Below are 20485 nucleotides of genomic sequence, written 5' to 3' on the forward strand. Positions count from 1 at the left end.
TCTGCAGATCCTGTAAAATCACCTGAAAAGTCTTATTTCTGTTAATTTTAATATTTGCTACTCAAAATACCAGATTAACAGATCAGCTTATCTATTCTGCTGACAGCCATCTACTTGGGATGTTTTTTTCTCACCAATACAATAGGCAGAAAAAAAAATCAGTTTTCCTTAAAAATAAAAAGGCAAATTTCAAATTTTAAAAATAAATATGTAAGATAACTTACACCTTTTGGATAGCTGCCTTGCTAAATGGAGCAATTTCTGAGATATCTAAATGTGTATTTGGCTGATGTAGTTGGTAAAGTATGGCAAAGCACGGGGGTTTTGCTTGTCATCAGTTAGTTTGGTGAAATTGAAACTGTAGAACTGAGAGATTTTTTTAAAAATGAAGAACTCTGAACTGACATCATAGTGAATTTTATATTACCTTGTTAAGGCCTCAAGCTTTGGCTACTGCTTCAGTACAGTAAGCCATGTTGTACTTGGAAATAGAGTGTGCCACTAGCAGCTAATTTTCCAGTTTTAGTCTCTGGAATGGTTTCATATTTTTAAGGTAGTGTGAATGCCATCACATGAAAAGAATGTTTATTAAACTTGTGCTCTGTAATTGCAATTAAATGCAAATTGGCTCTTCTTGTACTTCTTCCTGTTACAGATAACCTGCCTTGGATCTAATTTGGGATTAATCAAATTTCACAGTGTATTTAAATTTTAAAAATGGGGCATAAGCATTGCCGTTTTTGTCTTTAACTCAACACTTTCAAGGAAATATTGAGCTGAAAATCAGTAGTACTTCTGGAAAGTATTTTCCCTTTTTACTGCCAAAGTCTACAACAAAGATAAACCTTGAGGATAGTAAAGACCAAATGATTTCCACTGTAATTTTTGTCTCCTCTAGAGCTTTCAAAGTGAATATTCAACACCAAAGACAGGGTGGTGTTAGTTTAATAATAGCATCATCTAATAGTCTTGAAAAAGACAACTGTATTTCCCACTGAATCTACGTATTTCAAATTAATCCTTTGTAGCATTTTTTGTGTTAAGATACAGTGATCAGCTCTTACAGTTCATCCTGGACGACTGTACCAGCATTCACGTTCAGTGGTAACCCCTGTGTAGGGAACAGAGCCGGGTATGTTTCTGCTGACCACGCACAAACTGGGGCTGTGACTGTGCAGACCACAGCTCAGGACTGCTCATCAACAGGCCAAATCCCATGGTGTTGATTCAGACCAGATTTTACAGGAGTTGTCTTGGTTGACACAAGACCATAGGATTTGCCTTATGGATCTGATGTTTTCAGTTAGTAATAAAATACACTGTTAACGTACACTGCTGTTATTTTATAATTTTCCCAGCAACTGAAAAGCATACGTTCTTTGGATAAATCTGCCTTTGTGGTCACAGATGTTTTACTGTGTTTTTTTTTTAGCTCTGTGTGCTGTATCTTGGCACTAACACTGTTCTCTTCTTAGCTATGGCTATCGATGTTACTAGAAACTTACTTTTTGTTCCTAGGTGATCAAAGTATATATGCGTATATATTTATGTACAGTTTAGGAGTTCAGTAGATAGAAATGGGCAATGCAACGACATATAATAGAAGATTTTGGCTAAAATATAAATGCTAGAAATATTTGGCTCACTGCTGGTAGAAGATGATAGATTTTGTCTTAATTTGCATGACAGTAGCTAACTTTTTTATTATTTTTTAGAAATTGAGTTTAATATGCGCTGTATCAATGTGCTGTCCATTCTGTCTACCCAAATACACAAGGTGATCTTGAACACAAGACTTAATTTTGTCTTATGGGAGAACTTTTTTTGGCCTCGAGTATGTGGTAATCGTACATCCTCACCTCCTACACTCTCCCCTCAAATGAGGACCTCAGAGTCATTTTCTTCTCCTGTAACTCTGGGCACTTTTGCCTCCAGCAGCCTGAGCTTTGTATGTCCCAAAGCCCACTCGGTTTCATTTAGCCCCCGGCTGGAAATGCTGATCTTGGCACTAGTTGAATCTCAGCTACTGCTGGATGTGGTCGAGAAGCAGGGAGGCACTGCTGAGCCTAACAGCAGTGATCCCCATTTGGGAATTTCTCACTAGGCAGATCCTGTAAGAATCTGCACACAGACAATTAACTCTGATCTTGGTTTTATGTGAGAAAATGACTTTCACCCATCACTCATCTTTGGTATGTATTCATCTCTTGAAGAGCTTTCATGTTCCCACCAGTGTTACTAAAATCCAGACAGTCCAGAGAAGATACAAAGACGTGCATTCTGGAGGAAACATGCTGGAAATATTTTTCACCGTCTGCTTAGATGAATGAAAGAGTTATCCTCTTTATTTAATGAACATGAGTGTAAATATGCTTGCTGTAGAAGGTGTAAAAGCGGATTCATCAGAGTTGGGAGAAGTTCCTTGCATTTTTTAGGTGTAACGAAGCATGAGCTAAATTCAGGCTTATTATGTCTGTGCCTGTGCAAAATAGTGCAGTCAGCACTGATACTGATGCATGTGCAGGCTTGCAACATTTGCTTTCCTTTAAGCTTATTTCTGGTAGAAAAAGACCTAATTTATGTGCGTGCTGTCAGGAAACCCCTGGTGCACAGAGACTCGGATTGCAACAGTCAATTTTTGATAGCAGTGTCAGGAAAAAAATCAGTGCAGTGAGTACTGAGTTCGACTCCTGTTGCATGCAGTGATTCCCTGCTTGCTGCTCACCCTGGGGACTGAGGATTCCAGTCTTCTGGAGAAACACTGAACTGCAGGGGTATTTGTGTGTGTGTGCTGCAAAGGTATGCCCAGAGCACCCTTCTAGTCACTCTTTGTTATTGTAGGGAAGGTCAGAAATTGCATGCAGGAAGAAGAGCTAGGACCAGAGCTTCTCAGATCTCATACTTGGAGTGAATTTCTATGTTCTGTACAAACAGCAGGAAGAGCTGGACCTCCCAAGTAAGCAGAGGTAACTTCGTGCCTTGCACACATGCATGCTTGGTATTTCTTAAATAATCTTAGTAGCTGGATATTTACTAAACAGACAGTAGAAGATAAAATATTACTTTATTGCAGAAGAGAACAAACATCTACCTGTATCTAGTGTACCCCTATTAGTATCAACAGATTTGTCCACATGACTTCCTTTACAGTCAATTATCTCTTTTGGCACCTTCACATATTTTGCCAGAATAAAACAACTTACATCTTTGTTATCAGAATGATACTTGGGTTGATAAGCAAATAACTACCTGGCTAGGTACCAGTTTTCAGATGTTGGTTACAGAATAGTTGGTCATTTTGGTGTCATCACAGTGAAGCTCTATGTACATAAACCAAACGCACTGCTTAAATCTTAACTGTATAGTGTTAACATGGCTAAAAATTGTTATTTTTTGGTGTTAATTGGTGTTTATAATTTCAAAAACCCTTCAACCCCTACTCAAGCACCTTCAGATGAAAGACGTCATTTATTTAGCTGCTTTTTCTTTTTTAATGCCCTGCTGCTAATTCCTTTTTGATGTTCTGAGTCATTTTTCCAGCAGGGAGCTTTGCAGATCAAAACTAGGCACGAAATATTTCAGATAACACACTTTAATGACTTACTTGCAGATTATCTCTCGTTCTTCTGTATGCATTTTGCAAACTGGAAATATTCTGAATGATACCATCTTCGCTAAAATAATACTCTTGAGATCAGTTTGTCCTGACTGTATAACTTCTACCTGTTCCCTAATAATTTATAATAGTGTTAGTGGCTTATAAGCAGATAAACCTGTGAGAGGTGACCTTTTTTTACTCTCTGCTTGCGTTTCTTGTCTTCAGGAAACATGAACAGTTTCACTAATTAATTGCTTTTAATTTATTTCTGTTGTTGCCTGCTTTGCCAGGAATCTTTCTGTAACAAACAAGATGGAGCTCTACCTGTTTTAAAATAGTTCTGGATAAGTAAGATTTGCATTCTTTAGCGCAGGCATAGTATGACTGTGGAGTTTTGATCCTGATTATTGGACTCCGAAACTTTGTTGGCAACAAATTTCAAAGGTATCGCTCTGAAAAAAAGAAAAATGAAGAAGTGTATCTCCAAGTCAAATAACTTTTTTTGTTACTTTCTTTTTGTCTGAGGATTTGGAGGAGGTTTGAGATTGCATTGGGGTGTGTCACGCAGCAAAAGCAAAGAAAGAGTTGTTTAAAAAGGCTCTGATCTCAGGAGCCGTATGTGAGTGTACAGTGCAGTGAGAAACTTGTATAAAGTATGAATTCATTAAACAGTGAGCATAAAAGTCTATTTTTGTAAGTAAGGCTTTAGGAGGAGGGGAAGTGTTTTACAAATAGCTATCCTCATAGTTCTCCTGTGACAGCTGTAAGTGTTATCTGTTCTAGATGTCTCGAACCAAGGCACAGACTTGTGTTTGGCCAGGGACCGTAAAGCAAACAGCATCAAAAGCCAGGACCAGAACACCAGCTTCTGTGTCTCTGTCAAGTGTTCCAGGCACCGAAACAAGCAGTTTCCTAGCTCTCGAGGAAAAAGCACTAAACTTTTCCTATACTTAGTCAGATGAATTAGGTTCTTTTTATGCTGAAGATGTAATTAATATTCTTTACCTACTTTTGTTAAGACTTCTGCTTTTATGTGTGATGATGTCTTTTGCTACAATTTTATGCAGGTAGGTTTTGTTTTTTTCCCATTTATTCCTTAAATGACCTGCTCTCAATTTCAACTCTAGGATAAGGTTTATTCTTACTTCTGTCAATGTTAGGGTTTTATTTCATCCTTTCCTTGCTTATAACAGTAGCAAACGGCAGCAGCTATTAATACTTCGGTTTTGACAGTAAGGCAGCCAACACAGCGGTGTTCTCAGCTCAGTATTAAAGTCAGCCATGCTGTTAATAGTCTCTTGTTGTAAACATCAAGCTGCTAAATAAATAGATACAAGTGATTAGCATGGGAAAACAAAGGCAGCACACTGACTGCTTCCCACCAATGGAAGCATATTTGGCTTTCATCCTTGATTCTCCCAAACCAAATGAATATCTCTGGGTAACTAGGCTAATTCTGATTCTTTTGTGTTGTCTGTAAAATCCCAGCCTTCAGAGTTCAGGACCAAACCCCGTGCTGCCAATGGGTTTGTTAACAGGAGAGGGGAGAGAATGTAAACAGTTGTTCTGTAGGAGAAAAGAGAGAATGTAGTCACTGCAGGAGGAATTGCCCTTAAAACACTGATTTGTAATGTAGCTGACACAAAGGACCTTCTCCCCAGCATCACCTTATATTTCTGCTGCTTGGGTGTACCGTATGGTTCATGAGTGAAAGGACAGATCCTTGGGGCACTACAAAGTCCCAAGGAGGAGGGAGCAGTCCTGATCAGGGTCCATGGCCACACAGTCCTTTTCTCCATTATTTAATGGAGCCTTCAAAGGATACAGCAATGCCTACTATGATGATTTATTTTTTAGGACTTTGGTTTTGTCACCAAGAGGCTGGGTCTCTTGTTGAAAAACAGCAATCAAGGTATCGTCTCTTCAGAGCTATTTTCTGTTCTCAAGGGCTCTAAACACACATCACAAAACCCTCTGATACAATTAAGTCCATTGTTTGGTATCAGCAGAGCAGCTGTCTGCACTGAGCCATGGTCTCCCGTAATTCCATCACCAAGTCACTTGCAATCGTGGACATTTTAGGTAAAAATAGGCCCATTAGCTCATCCGGTCTTTGGTAGTACATGATTTTTCCTTCAGGTCACTCTGGGAACGTCAGCCAGGAAATTTTTATTCTAGTGCTGCTCGTTCTGTGTGTTAGGTAGGTAAATGAAGGGTCTTACTCTGTTTGGGTGTCAGCCGACAGCCTTGAGAAGTATTAAATTTGGTGTATTAAATACTAGATTCAGCCCAGACACCAGAGCAATGCATCACTTGTCAAAGGCTTCTCCTGACAAGCGTAAACACCTTGGGCTTGGAGCATTTTCTGGTGCGCACACGAATGATAAAGTATCGAGGTGCCTTACAAAGTTAGGATCTGATAGCTGGGGTTAGGTTTCAAAGGCAGTGTCAGAGGCCATACGAAATGAGGCAGTATCTCTGCAGCACCTCCAGCCCCACGGGCGTTGAGCTGCTGGTTGTAAAGGCCTGCCTGTGAGAGCCCTGGGCTGTGAGTTACGGCGTCTGAAAGCTCTAAGGTTCCCTTTCAAAACCACCCACGGGTCCCACAGAACCAAAGGGAAACTCTAAGGAATCTGTAAGTACGCATTCAAGATGCCCTTTAAATAATACATTTCAAGCTTTAATTCCTCAGAAGTGTGGTTCACTGCTGTAACACAGGCTGGAAGACGGTATGTGCTAACTGTCACTTCTCATTTAGACACACAAACGTGTGTGACAAAGTATTGCATAAACATAGATGGCTGCTAGGAATGCATATATTTTGGGTAATAATCATTCAAGCTTTTTCCCAGAAAATGCACATTCAATTTTCTTTGCTCTTTGCACATCTTATTATTACTCTAGTTTTATTTTTTTTATAAAACCTGTCTGTTACTGTTTTGCATGTCCTTTTAAACATCTGTTGTATCCTTAGCAAAACTGTATGATTGTGCTTTTCTGCACTAAAACACAAAGACCAGCTCAGATCATTGGCCGTGTTTCTGTTATGTGGTCAATGTCAATGATCTGAGCTTCTGAAATTAATGAAATATGCCTTGCTAGCATATGCCAGTTGGTTTTTGACTTTGCTATTGGAATGATTTCTCTTTCAGTAGGGTGTAAAAGGAATAATTTTTGGCTACAAAGCTGTTGCTCAAATGTTGTGGTTTGAATTTAAGGCCAATACTTGTTTGATCACATCTTCAAAAAAAAAAGATTTTTAAATGTCAGTGAAATTTTCTGCCTCGTACCTTTTTTTTTTTTTTTTTCCTGTTTCAATGGTCAAAGTGTTTAAATGGAAATTTGTGAGATCTCTTGATTACTTGGTGAAAAAGTAGAGCTCAATGCTAGTGGCTAAAAAGAATCCAGACAAACAGTGAGGCTGGATGAGTGTTATCGTGGTCCTGAATGTGCCAGGAATTTTGCCACTGGCTTCAGTGATGCTAAACAGTGAATATTAAAGTGTTTTGTGTTTAAATACCAATGCCAGACTAATCTTCCTGGCTTTTCCCCCAATAGGCAGAGGAGAATGAAAACTGAGCATTAAAAATACAGATGCAACACAGTTGGTATCTAAAATCACAGGAAAAGAGGTTAATATCGGATTGAAGTGCTTTGTGGTAAAGGCCCATGACTGCAAATTTGAATTCTTTCTGCCATAGCATGTGGGTAGCTTACCAAGGTTTTGAGTTACTGTAAGTTAATGAATTATTCCTTGTCTTTTAAACTGCAATAAGTGACGTATCTTTACAACCCAGCTCTGACTGAGGTTGGGTGTTGGTGATTTTTTTTTTTGACATTTTTTATATCTGTTACCATGCTGATTGTGGCTATACCACTCTTTATGGACTGCAGTGAGTCAAGTTAAAAACAAACCAGGAAAAAGAGGGCTGTGAGGGCTATGATTGTCTTTACAGTCCACCTCAGTCCCCCAGCTGGTTTGCTGCACGATTCCCACCCGTTGTAGTAACACAACTGGAAGCAAGGTTTGCATGGGAACAGAGGACTCGAAGCCATTGTTTTTGCCCAGAGACATAAGTGCAGCAGTATGGCCTTAGCCCATTGTAATAGCGTAAGAAAAAATGCGTTGGCATAAACTGTGTGGGTTGCAGACAGTACAAATGGCTGTGTGGTTTTGAGCTAATTTTTTTTAGCCTACCAATTCTTGTGTGCAAAGAGAACAAATAAATTATTGCCATTTGACTGATGGGTTGTAACTTTTTAGGTATGATAATTGTTCTTGTGGTCATTTGTTCATAGCAAAAGAGTCTGTGATCTTTGGCAAGTTGTCTCGCGTTTCTGTGCAGCAATTAACAAAGTAACAGTGCGTATTTGTTAATGCTTCGACTGTAACGATCTAAGGGCCCTTGCCCTGCCACCTTAGACTATAGGTGGCAACAGCAATACGTTTAAACACACAAGGAATTGCTCTTTTTAAAATATGTAAATTAAAGTATGAAACCACACTGGAGACCCTGTCAGAACTCTCCTTGGCAGTGGCTTTTCATCCCCCAATTATGAGGAATGTATTTGCATCATAACAGTCGTTTGGGGGGGATCCTCAAATTATATAGTAATGCGGATTGTCTTACTCTTTGTTTCTAAACAGAGCAGAAAAGCTGCAGTTGCTTAACCACAGGCCTGTGACAGCAGTTGAAATACAGCTGGTAAGTAACAATGCTCCTAACTGCTCAAAGCTTAAACGAAAGCAGCTTTAACTGTGAGGATCAGCTGAATAATTATTTTCTCATGGTCAGTGATTGAACGTATCCCTTTATACACATCTTTACATTCATGGTTTCTAATCCCAACTGCTTCCTCTCTGAGACCTCCCTTAGAGCCTTGCCCATTTTTCTCTTGGACAGATTCTCCACCCCTAAGTTCGCTTCAGCGTCACATATTGAAAATGCTGAACAGAATCATTAAAGGTTACTTACAGTATTGTGAGTAAGAATATATTTACCTAAGACTTTCTGCTGCTGCTCTGTAATCACTTCCCTTCTTAATGAGTGTCATGACATAGTTGTTTTTATGGCAGGGTTTTATGTTATAGTAAAATCAAACATTCTGAAAATGACAGATACAGTGTTTTGAGCAGTTGTGCAGAACGAGAAATAGATACAAGCAGATGGAAAATAGCCATCATTGATCTATTCAACATAATTCTGATGTAAAGAGAGACTTGCAAAAAGAAATAGATGGGCTGTATTCTCTGCAGTATCTCTTTGGGGAAAAAAAAAAGTCGCATAATAAAGGATTATTATACTAAGGATATTAAAATAAAGATCTCTTACACTCAGAACCTCTGTTTATAATCATACCCTGAAAGCAATTATGTAGTAACAGGATCGTATTTTGCTGAAAAAAGGGAAGGATTAAAGAGATAGCAGTAGGACTGTTTTTCTTTTGTAGGCAAGGAGTAGACATTGTAATGCTGAAGGCATCTCATACAACAATGCTTCTAGTCAAGGAATTAGCTCTGTGTTCTGTGGTTGAAGAGATCAGTGTCAGCCTTGTCAGCAACCCAACCAAGAGCATTAAGGCTTCATGAGTTTTGCTTAGGAAGTTATTCATAAGCGATGATGTAGAGCCTCAGTGCAGAGCCTTTCTCCCACCTTGGTTAGCTTTGTGTGCTGCAGGCATGGATGTGTTATGTGCCTGTGCAGGCAGTGTTTTGTCTCTTTTTGTCTGCCTGAAATGCAGTAATCATTTTGTGGCTTTCAGGTAACAAGATTTTTGTCTGTCTTTTCCATCCTCCCCTCAGTTCATTGTTATCTTACCTATCAGTGAAATACTGAAAACAATTTGCTGGGTCATGTTTGAAGCCCAGGAGGCAGGTATGAGGAAATTGGGCCTTTATATATAAAGTCAGATTTCTGGGGGGGAAAAAGAGTCGTACTTCAGATGTTTTCAGGTTTGTAATGTGGAAGTTAGGCAATACTCACTGCTAAAACCTACAAACCTCTGTTCTTGTATCTATATTCGGTATCAGCCCATTATTCATAGGTAACCTTTCTCAAAAGCAACTTGTATAAATTGTAATATTAATACATTAGGGGGCTAGTCTGACTTTATATAGTCATAAAAGTATTGGGGATACAGTTACTTCTGTTATGTTCTAATACCCCTCTAATTTCCAGTGCAAGTTTCTCCAAAACTAGTGTTCCAGTAGACTAGGCTGACTGGATTGTTAACACTGCATTAAATTAAGCAGCCCCAAAATTGCAGTACCTAAGTCTTTTCATCAAAGCACATCAAAGTCTTTTGAGCACAAAATAACTGCTAGGAAACTGCAGGCCATTTTTGTTGGTGAAATACTGAGACTAGCAGCCATAGGAAGGAAATGATTTTACTTCGGGATTGCTGTGATCAATCATTTTGTTTTCTGGTGAGGACAGGGGAAAGAGATTGGAGCAATGCAGCATCTTTGAAAAGCCCTGTCTTCCCAGAGTGTCTTTGAGTGTAAAATAATACAGAGCTGTGGAGGCTTAACAGCATTTTATTCTTTGATGTCAGGAGGGAGAAGATTACCCATACGCAGATTTCATGCAGGCAAGTCTATTCACTGCAGGCTGAGAGACAACCTATGGAGAAGTGAAGGTGTAAAATTGCCTTGATTCACTTTTCATTGTACTTGTCCCTGTCACTCAGAAGGTTTGAGTCCATCCTGAAGTGGAAATTAGAATAAATGATGTTGAGAATTTCTGACAGTTTCATACAACATAGCCAAATCGATTTTTTTTTAAAAACAGTTTTAAGCAAAACACCAAACCAGCCATATCTCTGTCTCTCCCTTGCTCAAATAGTTTTGATGCCTCAAACTTCTAATCAGTGCTGTCTATACATGGAATGGGGTCAAATTTACCTGATATGCTTTTACTAGCTGATGGGAGAGGATAGTTAAATTTACTACTGTTTGTTAATTTTTGCCTTTCTGGCGTTTTCTTTCTGGCTTTTTGCTTGTTTGGTTTTTGCTGTCCCTCTATAAAATTCCATGTCCTTAGTAACATGCAAAGAGTAAATCAATTTTGAAAAAAATAATTAGAGAGAACATTTATGATCTTTTGATCTCAAGTTTTTCCTTTTTTTTTTTTTTTTTTTTTTTTTGCATAAATTGCTGTATTGTTCATATTTGTCTTTTCCGGACTGTGTGCCAGGATTTATTTTCAAACAACAATAGCAACAAAAGGAGCATGAAATTCTAATTCATATCCCACTGGGTAAAACACTGTACACATTACAGCTATCTTGACCTCCTGTTTTAATCTCTAACATATGTTGTTCTTGGCTCAGTGATTCACAAAGGAGGAAGAAAGACAGCGATGTTGACCTAACCGTGATACTGGCCCAGATTTACTTAACGCTGAACCGTGATGGGTTTGAAGATTAAGCATCTTCTAACGAACAAATTGCTCCACATTCTTCTCTCTCAGCAGAAAAGTGGGTTTTAATTCTGTGCTTTTTAAAACCAGATTTCCATCTTGGAGAGCTTCGTACCTTGTGATGTGCGCTCTGCGTAACCAGCCTAACAGATTGTCTTTTATTATAGAACAGGAAATAATGTAACATGCTCTGCTGGAGAATGGAAGATGTTAGAGGAACTAAACATTTTATTTTTTCAACAATATATTTTGCTTCCCTCTTTGCATAGTTGGTTAATTATCTCTGAGGTACATTAATCCAGTTGTTCTTTTGCTTTCCAATCAGTCTTTCACTTTACATCTTTTTTTATGTTCTTTTTTTTTTCCTGCTAGCATGTTGGTCCTGAACTATTTTGAATGACTGCTAAAGGAGGAATTAGCAGTCATTTTCTCATAAAATATGTACTCCTACACTGGAGTTAAATTATGCTTGATAGCTTTGGCAATGATAGGAACCTTATTTCCTTTTTTATTATGGTTTACTGTTTTTTAATAGAATCCTTAGTTTATTATTCAAGTAAACAATAGCTTTTTACCCACAGACGATTCTGCTCAGTGATGCTGAGGTTTGTTGCCAATCAAATATCACTGATCCTTGAGAGTTTCTCAGTTCTTCCAGAACTCTTTTTTTTAAGAGTTCTTCAGTGCAGCTTTATTTATTCTTCAACATTTGCAGTATATTGTCTTAGGAGGCTATAAACATTAAAATAAACATTAGTCTGAAATCTTAAATGAATTAAATGAATCTTAACAGAAGCACGGTGAGGATGATGATGTTACTTGTGCTTTGCTTTTTCTCCAGTAATCAGAAAATATAAGGTATTATAGTTAGGGACAGTATGTTCCTAAAACGTTTGCCCTTGCTTCACAGGGTTTTAAAAAAAATATATAGACAAGTATGTTTGTGTATGTCTGCATGCTGGCACACAATAAGTACACATACATGCCACCATGAAAGTATAAATTTTAATCTTTTGTTTTATGAATAGCAAAAGCACTGCAGATCTTTGAAATTATCTTGATAGGCTAGTGGCTGTTTTCTGATACACCTACTTGATAAATAAAACCTTTTATACCTTCTGCAAATAACTTTCTGCCATGAGAATTTATTAGCAGGTTTTGATGGGACTTACTCCTTAATATAATTCTGTTGGCGTTCTGATTTGGAAATTATGGTTGTTTTGTTCCTCTGAGAAATTTATACGTAGTATTCAATTAAAAAAGGCTCCTATTAAAATGTGCAGCTGGGAAAGGCTGCGTGGTAGTAAAATATTCCACATACACATTTGTTTAATGAATACAGCTCTAGTTCCCAGTAGCGGTTACATTACTGAGCAAGGCATCTGCCAGAGTTTAATTCAGCAGTTGGTGAGTGATTTGTCTTTTCATTCTCTTGTAGCTGGAGCCTAGTGATGGATGATTGTGTGTTTTGCTTTGCTGCGTTAGAAATCCGTGCACAGATATAGCTGGAGGGGAAGGATGGAAGGTGCTTAAGCAAGTGAAGTATTGGATATTAGACATCTACATAAAGATAGGATCGCTCTCAAAGCTGAGCAGTAGAGAAGCTTTAGCTGACTTCTGAGTAATTTGCATGTATTCAACAGTTCTGAAAATCTGGCCAGGTAATTTTATTGATGCTTTTTTAAAGTCAATAAAGAAACTTAATTCTAGTTTCTCGGGGTTTAAAAGTATTTACTAACTGCAAGGTGAATGTGCCTCCATTTATTGCATCCATAGGCACACCAATTAGGTTACCAAATAAAATTATGTTGTGTCCTTGCTTGATTCCTTCTTTGATCTTATAGATTATATTGTTTAGAGCATTAGTGGTGGGGGAAATAAAAATTGCTTACAGCATGAGTAGCGTATTGAGTTAAATAACTAATTGTTACCAGTTTGGGTGAAATAGAAGTTATCATTGAGGCCTGAATTGATCTTAGCCACATAGTTGCATTTCATAGAAAATTCATATTGTATATACATGTCAAAGACTTTGATATGTTATGATATTTGCTAAAAACCACTGTAGTTATTTTGGGGTAATATAGACTTGAATGCTGAAAAAGTAATGACTTGGGATTTATTTATGTAAGAAGATGCACAGATGACGTGGCCTGCTGTGTTTGTTGTGTTCAAGAAAATCCTCGGGCTCAGCCCTGTGAAAGAGACACACTTGTCTTGCTGCGCAGTAGGGTGCTTTTATCTATAAACTGTGTTCCTGTAACATTGCCCAGTTGTACAACCCCCGAATATTGAAAATAGCAGTTCAGCTGGAGCTTTGGTTGATGATACCCTACAGTTTGCACATGGCATCATCTGTGAGAATAATCAATTTCCATTTGGCTTGTGTGGCACTGCCAACATAAATATCTTATGTCATACACTTACTCAAAACATTTGCATTTTTGTTTGCCCTTGTATAAACCGTGCATTCCTGACTGCTTACGGTTTGAATCCATTGCTCGAGCAGTTTCAGCCAATTGCAAGTTAGAGGTTAGCAGAGGGTTTTGGTATAGATTTTTTCCTGTATTAGTAAATTCTTGCTGGAAAAATCAGCACTTGAATACAGTTTTGTTTTTTCCCCTCTTCTGTTTTCTCTTATACATTTTTTTTCTCTTCTGAGTATCATAACCTCATTTCCTTGTACTATCCGTAGCAAAGGTATTATAGTTGCAAATCAGAAGGCTGTGCAAACATCTGTTGAATCTAGAATAAACTTCTGAGTCACCTTCTGTTTCCCTTGAATCTGTTCTAAAGGGAAACAGATACCATTTGTCTCTTTGTCTGCATGTTCTCTGTGCTTTATTTTTTTTAGCTCTTCCTTTCAGCATGCTGCTTTGCTGCTTCCTAATTGCTTGTGTTTTCATAAATTACTGCTCATGCTGTTTCTCTGAAAAAAAAAAAGAAAAAGAAAAAGATTATCACTTATGCTTTTGATCCTTTGAACTTCTAAAATGTATCAGAGCCATGTAGTGCTGAAATATCAGCTTGAATAATAAGCCATCCGCCCTGCCAAAATACAGATTTTTGTTTATCAGTAACTCCCAGCCTAAGAGCAGGCAGCGAGGATGCACAAATCTAAGGCACCGAGAGGTGAGCCCTTAATGAATTTGCTGCAGCGGTTTAAGAAATTACCACTTCTCTCTGGCTGAGACTACAAATCTGTCAACAGAAGGGAATGTGGAGCCGTGTTACCCACTGCTCAGAGCAGTGTCCAGCATCTTTCTTTAGAGGTGCTTTTCTCAACAGTTTAACCTTAGACATCAGTTTCAGCACTGATGCTACTGAAATACTGGAGACTGCTTTTTTTCATCAACTTTCTGCTCAAGTGTGATTTCTTAAACTGCCAGAGCAGTCACCAGAGCTCATCAGTCAATGTCCTGAGGCGTAGCTGCCATTTGTGAGTCCTGCAGGCTCTCGTGTTCAACCAGTACAAATGATGTAAATATGATTGTTCATATTAGAAATTACTTGTTCAGTGCTCAGGAGCACGTAAGAAGCAGCAATTAGGCATGTAAGTATATTGTGTCTTAAATGCAAAAGCTGAGAAGAGCTGGTGCTAATCTAAAAATCAGTATATTATCTAAGTACTCGTAAGTCATTGTGTTTGACTTGGGTCACCTGAAGCAAGTACCTAAAGTAACAATTCTGTGGCGAAGAAAGGGAATGGAGGTATCTAGGGAGAGATAAAATTTAAATGGGGAAGAGGGGCAGACTTCAAGTGATCCAATAAATCAAATCTGAGCCAGGCAAGGTGCCAGCTTTCTGAAGATCTGAAAGCAGTAACAAATGCAGGAGACACTGGCCGCTGAGACATAAATCATTCAGCCTTAAGTAATTTTGCCTGTCCAAAGGATGTGGGCTTTTTCTTTGTCTGTACAGATCCTGCTGCTGTGGGGCTGTCACCTTTAAAGTTGAATGTAACAGTCATTAATAACACTGTAATCCAGTCCAAAAAACAGGCTCAGGGACCTCTACAAAACTTAGCAGCATAGGTCATCGCTGGAGTAATGCCTTTGTCTGCAGTACAGGCAACAAAGAGCATATTTTTGCACTGTAACATACCTCGTTGTATAACGTTGCTGCTCCAAGGTAAGCTGGTTAACCTGCTGAGATGATCACCTCTCATCTGTAGCCTAGAAGGCAATTATCTGACAGCACTTCAATAGCTGCAGCAGTTGCTTACGCAGAAAGGTAACATTAGGAGTGGTTTTAGTATATTTTAACTCATTCTATATGCTCTAACAGCTGACAGTAGTGAGAGCCAAGGCTGTTTTTCAGGCCAGGCTCCTACAGTCATTCCTGAAATGACCATGGTTTGAAAGGCACTCTACACAGAATTTCATCCTTTGAGGATGAGTCCCCAGAAACAGTCGTTGGCAAATGGATATTCATCTGCCTTTTGCTGCATGAGTGGATCCTAGCGTGCTTGCTTTCCTCTCATCAAGGACCTGTGAATAATGACTGCTGAAAGATGACCCGATTGTGCAAAGAGGACTCGTAGGACATCGGGGGGAGGAGGTGGGGAGTAGTTAATTGAATATACCACGCTGGTTTTTAGAAGGCACTATGTGTCTGAATAGCTGGCAATTTACAGCTAGAAATGATTAAACCTGCAGTGACTTGGAACCGTAATTAATATAAATCACCGCTCTTCAAAGGACATGTTAAAGGACTTTGCATAAAAAAGAAAATCGCAAACTCCACAATCCTAATTGGTTTCATTTGCGTTTGAAGAGTTCATTTGGCTTGTGTTTCCAGTCCTCTGACAAGCTTTTCCTTTTAACAGCTGCCTATAAATTAGGGCAGTTGTTTTTCGTGGTAGCAGTGATATGAGAGTTCCCACAGCTCCGCAGTGAGAGTAGGTCCCTAATTAATCTTATGGAATTTTATTGTTGATGCGTGACAGCATGTTTTGTGTTTCTCAGAGCTTTTATATGCTTTTATACTCTGGGATCTCACAATTTAAATAAATTCCAATAAATATGACTGCTCCAGGATTAAGTGGCTTCTTTTCTGCCCTAATTACTTACCTTCTAGGTGCTGGATGAGATACCAAGCTTCAGGTAACCAGTCTTGGGTTATCTCATTTCAGTTCTTAGGAGAAAGCACAGGAATTTAGGAAAATAGGTCTGGAAGTGAGCTCTGCACATGAACCACATGAAAGGCCTGGCTCAAAATATTGATGTCTGCAGTGGGAAAGGTTTTAGGAGAAACCAGGAAGGAAAGACTGGGTCGAGTTTGTTGTTTGCCTTGTTTTAAAGCAAGCAGGGTCTCATTATGGAGTGCCAGTTGTCGTGGTTAACAATGGAGCTCTTCATTCTTTCTTTTACATATTGAAAGAGTTCCACTTTGACTGAGCTCTTTACAGAAGCATTTTACAATGTCTTCAGTCCCTTGAAAATAGTATTTCCCACTTAGTTTAGTCCTTCAGTTTGAAGTTGAGGGCAGAAGAGTGGATTTAATGATCGTAATAGATTGTGTTTGTTTTTTTTACCTGCAGATGGTAGAAGAAAGTGAGGAAAGACTAACAGAAGAGCAGATCGAGTCACTTCTCCAGACAGTCACCAGTATTCTTCCAGGAGATCCGGCTGAACAACAGAGAGACTCAGCAATGGCAACTGAAGACAAAGGTGACCAAAAGTAGGAGGTGTCTAGACCAAAGTTGGCAACAATTTCAGCAACAGAGAATTGGTTAATATTTTTGGTTTTTACTCGATACCAGTTTAATCTGGTATTGGACATCCTTGTAAAATATGTTACAATTATTATTATTCAGAGGTGATGAGGGAACTGATTGTTTACAAGAAAGCCTGGAAAAGGACACTATAGTTCTGGCATTTTGTCATACACAGGGGTGTGATAGTAACTGGATTTGTAGTGTAGCTGTCAGAAATGATGTGACAGTCTGAAGCTTTTGTATTTTTTCCATTACCCATGTAACAGCTGTACATCTGAGCAGGCTAATATACAGCTGGCAATGTTTTAATTATCACAGCAGTACTATAATTATAATTGCTTTCATATGATTTTGAATTGCCCAACTGTTTTTCAGAATGGATTACAATACAAAGCCGACTTTTGGAGCTGTTGGTGAAAAGGGCTATTTTCAGGGATCGATACGTGGAGTAATAACTGCTTGATACTTGTTCAGTCAACTTCAAGTAGGCTAATATGTCATAGAAGCGAGAGGATCTGTTGATAGAGTAACTGTTCTCAAGGATGTCTGACAGTCTGTACTTGATGAAAGGTAGATCGAGATCATCAGCTAAATATTTATTGCCACTGAACACAGCTGAATTGGACCAGTTCACAGCAGCTGAGGCTCTAGACTGTAATGTTAAGGCTCTTAGTAATACAAACAGAAGAACATTAAGAGTGAGGTGTATATTTTCCCTTTGAACGTTTGTTCCAGTATTTATATATAGACTAGTTAGAGTCTTGTGAACATGCTGTTGACCGTGGAATAAATGAATGAGTCAACACTTCAGTCCTAATCTGGTGCAGAAGAATGAAAATCAGTCATGGCCGAAGGAGAATTTTCTGTGTACTGAGCCTTGGCTGATTAAAGATTTCAGGTTTAAGTATTTAGTGCTGAAAGCATTGATGATTATAATAAATCTTTTGTATATATACACAATGTCATGAGTTACACATGGCACTGGTTTTATACTGTAACCGCAGACTGTTCTTCTATAATTGTTATAATGTACTGGAAATAGAAATAAAGTTTGAAGTATGTCCTGGGATTTTTTTTGGCTTAAATACGGGATACAAGAGCTCGAATTGAAATATCTGACTTTATTCCCCACTTGTGTCATGGTTTTATTTTGTGATCCTAAACAAGGAATTTACCATTTTTGAGCATTAGTTGTGCCATATATGAAAGGGAACGATAACTTCTGGTTTGGGGGGATTTATGATACACATTTCCGTGGTATTTTAAGCTGCTTTGATCTTTGGAGAGGAAAGGAAGGTATTGGAAAATATATTTGTTACCTCCTAAACATAATTTATCTCACATTAAAGGCTTTCCAAGGTTGAAGGCTAATGGTGTGTTTTGACTGGGTATGTTAAGTGTAGTATTAGAGGGAAAAGACCTCAGTGTTTTTTGTTATATATCAATATATCTGTATTTTCTCTCTAGATGGGCAATAAAATAAGAGATTAATAGATCATATCACAGAATTATGTGATATTAATTATAAACTTAGCATTTTTACTCTTAGCAGCCATTAATGCTGTTTGACATTCCGCGGCCTTGGGTTGCAAGTGTTTACATTTTTATCTGTACTCTTTTTCTAAAATTAAATTGTTGAAGAATGTTCTGAACTTATGAAAAGCAGATGGGACCAGATCGCAAGTATCTTTAGCCAGCACTGACATTTTAACAGATCTCTGAACGTGGATGTTCCATCTTGGGAATTGCTGATTTATTTTTTTATCATAAAGGCTTTTTGCCAGCATCCATGTCATCTTCTGTTTTGTGTGGTTTGTACAAGACACAAGAACCTATCCACTTGCTATCTGGTTAACCTTTTTATCAAAATAAATTCCAGGCGGGAATACATTAAATTTATGCATGGTTCAGTCTCAGTTAAAATACAGAAACATAAATTTTCCTGAAAATGCAACATTTAGTAACATTTAAAGGTATCTGGGATTTCAACATCTGCATTGCGTTAAGAAATCTTTTTAAAAATCTATGGTCTGTGATCTCTGACCGCCTAAGTACAGGTGAGGAACTATTCTGGCTCTGGGAACGCTTTTCACATTGGGCTGTTTACTTTCAGATGCGTTCTTCGGAATCCCAAGACTCAGAAATGGTTTATGGAAAGCAAATGCCGTCTTGTTTATGTGATTCCATTTTTCCACTGTCCTATATATTACCTAAAAGATCTGCCTGGCTTCCAAGGCTGCTTTTTGCTTTCTGAACTAATCAGTTACCTAGCACAGTGCGCTCTGCTAGTTCTTTTGGAGATGAGGCGGTGCAGAAATTGTTGCCCCGTGACATGTCAAGCATACAAGAAAACACAAAGGCATATTGGGCACTTAAAACTCAGGTTGTAGTTTTGAGAAGAAAAGTATAGAGTACTCTGCACTTTCTGAATATTTATGAAGTGCATATGATTTATTTTTTTTAGCCTTTTCATTTCTCGCACGCTCCTCATTTTTATTCCGTATTGTGCATTTTGAGTCTTGGCAGATTGACGGTTCTGGTTATGGCAGCGCTCGTGCTCTGTGTGCTTCTCGGGAGAAAGCTGTCAGAATTCATCTACTGTTTTGATCCTTCAAAATATATGGGGCTTCAAGCTGTTTGGGATGTGTCTTGGGTTCTCTTTTTGTAAACCCAAGCCTAAGGAGGCCAGCCGCCGTGATGGTGGTGTGACAGTCATCGTTGGAGACGTTTCATTAGCAAGAAGCTTTGTTTTATAGGAGAAGGAGCTGCCCCTCCTTCGTGGCTGTGCTGTGCTGCTGGGGAAGGACCATACATTGGAAGTTGAGCCTTTTATGGGGAGTTTTGCTGAAGATACAGGAAATCCCTGCAATGAGTTGAGCAGTTTTGGGGGTGATCACACCGTGAAGAGGTGGCGGGGCTGTGTACAAGGCTGTTGGCCCCCAGAGGAACGTGGAATTTGCCTGACAAGCTCTCCTTTTCTTGCAGGGGGAAATATATGTTTTGTTTGTTTGTTTCTGTGGTGCATTTACTGAACTATTTGTAGTCTCCATTACAGAAAGCAAACCAAGAACTCCAAAAGTTTAGCTGTGGCCAGGTTTTATTCTGAAGCACGTCTTCAGACAACAGTGATGAAGTACCTAAAAATGGTACCGAAGCCAGTAAAATGGTATCCAAGCATCGGTGTAAAGGTTAAATAACATCTGTGGAGTGCCTTGAACTTAAAAAGTGTTTATACAAAAAGGTTCTGTCATTAGCACTTAAGTACTTAATTTTTACTTATTAAAATCTTGGTCGTAGTCAAGCTGTTGCTTTTGAGGTCAGCCAAACCGGGCTGAGTTACACGGGCGGAGAATCCTGCCCTGAAACTTTGAACCAGCCACACCGTGATGCTGCGTCGGGAGTGTTTGCAGCTGCTGTAAGCCAGCAGAGCCTTTGACATTTTAAAAATAATCAAAGTGGACATGGTTTTGGGACTGTCATGCCTTAGAAGAAATAAACTACAGGAGTTTAACTAGAACACAGCTGACTTTGGACAGACTGAAGTGAGTGTCTGCCCCGGGGCAAATTCCTGCTCGTCTTGGAGGCTGTGCAGGGAGCAGGACGAGCTGCAGGCTGCCCAATTTGTTCATCCCCTGCCTGACTTGTATGTCCCGTGTGAAATACGTGTTTGTCACGACCAAGAGCTGAATGGGGAAGGCCCAGCTGAGCCTGCTGTGAGCAGGGGGATTGGACTGGGTGAGCTCCGTG

General features: G+C 38.9%; 1 protein-coding gene across 1 annotated transcript in view; it reads left to right on the plus strand.

The window, feature by feature from the left end:
- The window catches only part of CRCP (CGRP receptor component), a 30620-nt gene extending 12813 nt beyond the window's left edge, over positions 1-17807 (plus strand). The window contains exons 5-7 of the mRNA XM_084493128.1: positions 8247-8304; positions 16562-16691; positions 17114-17807. Of these exons, the coding sequence (XP_084349254.1) occupies positions 8247-8304; positions 16562-16691; positions 17114-17190 (265 nt within the window). The 3' untranslated portion in view covers positions 17191-17807. The remainder of the gene's footprint in view (positions 1-8246; positions 8305-16561; positions 16692-17113) is intronic.
- Positions 17808-20485: the final 2678 nt, after the last annotated feature.

This window comes from Aythya ferina (genome assembly GCF_964211825.1).
Source record: "Aythya ferina genome assembly, chromosome: 19".
NCBI lineage: Eukaryota > Metazoa > Chordata > Aves > Anseriformes > Anatidae > Aythya > Aythya ferina.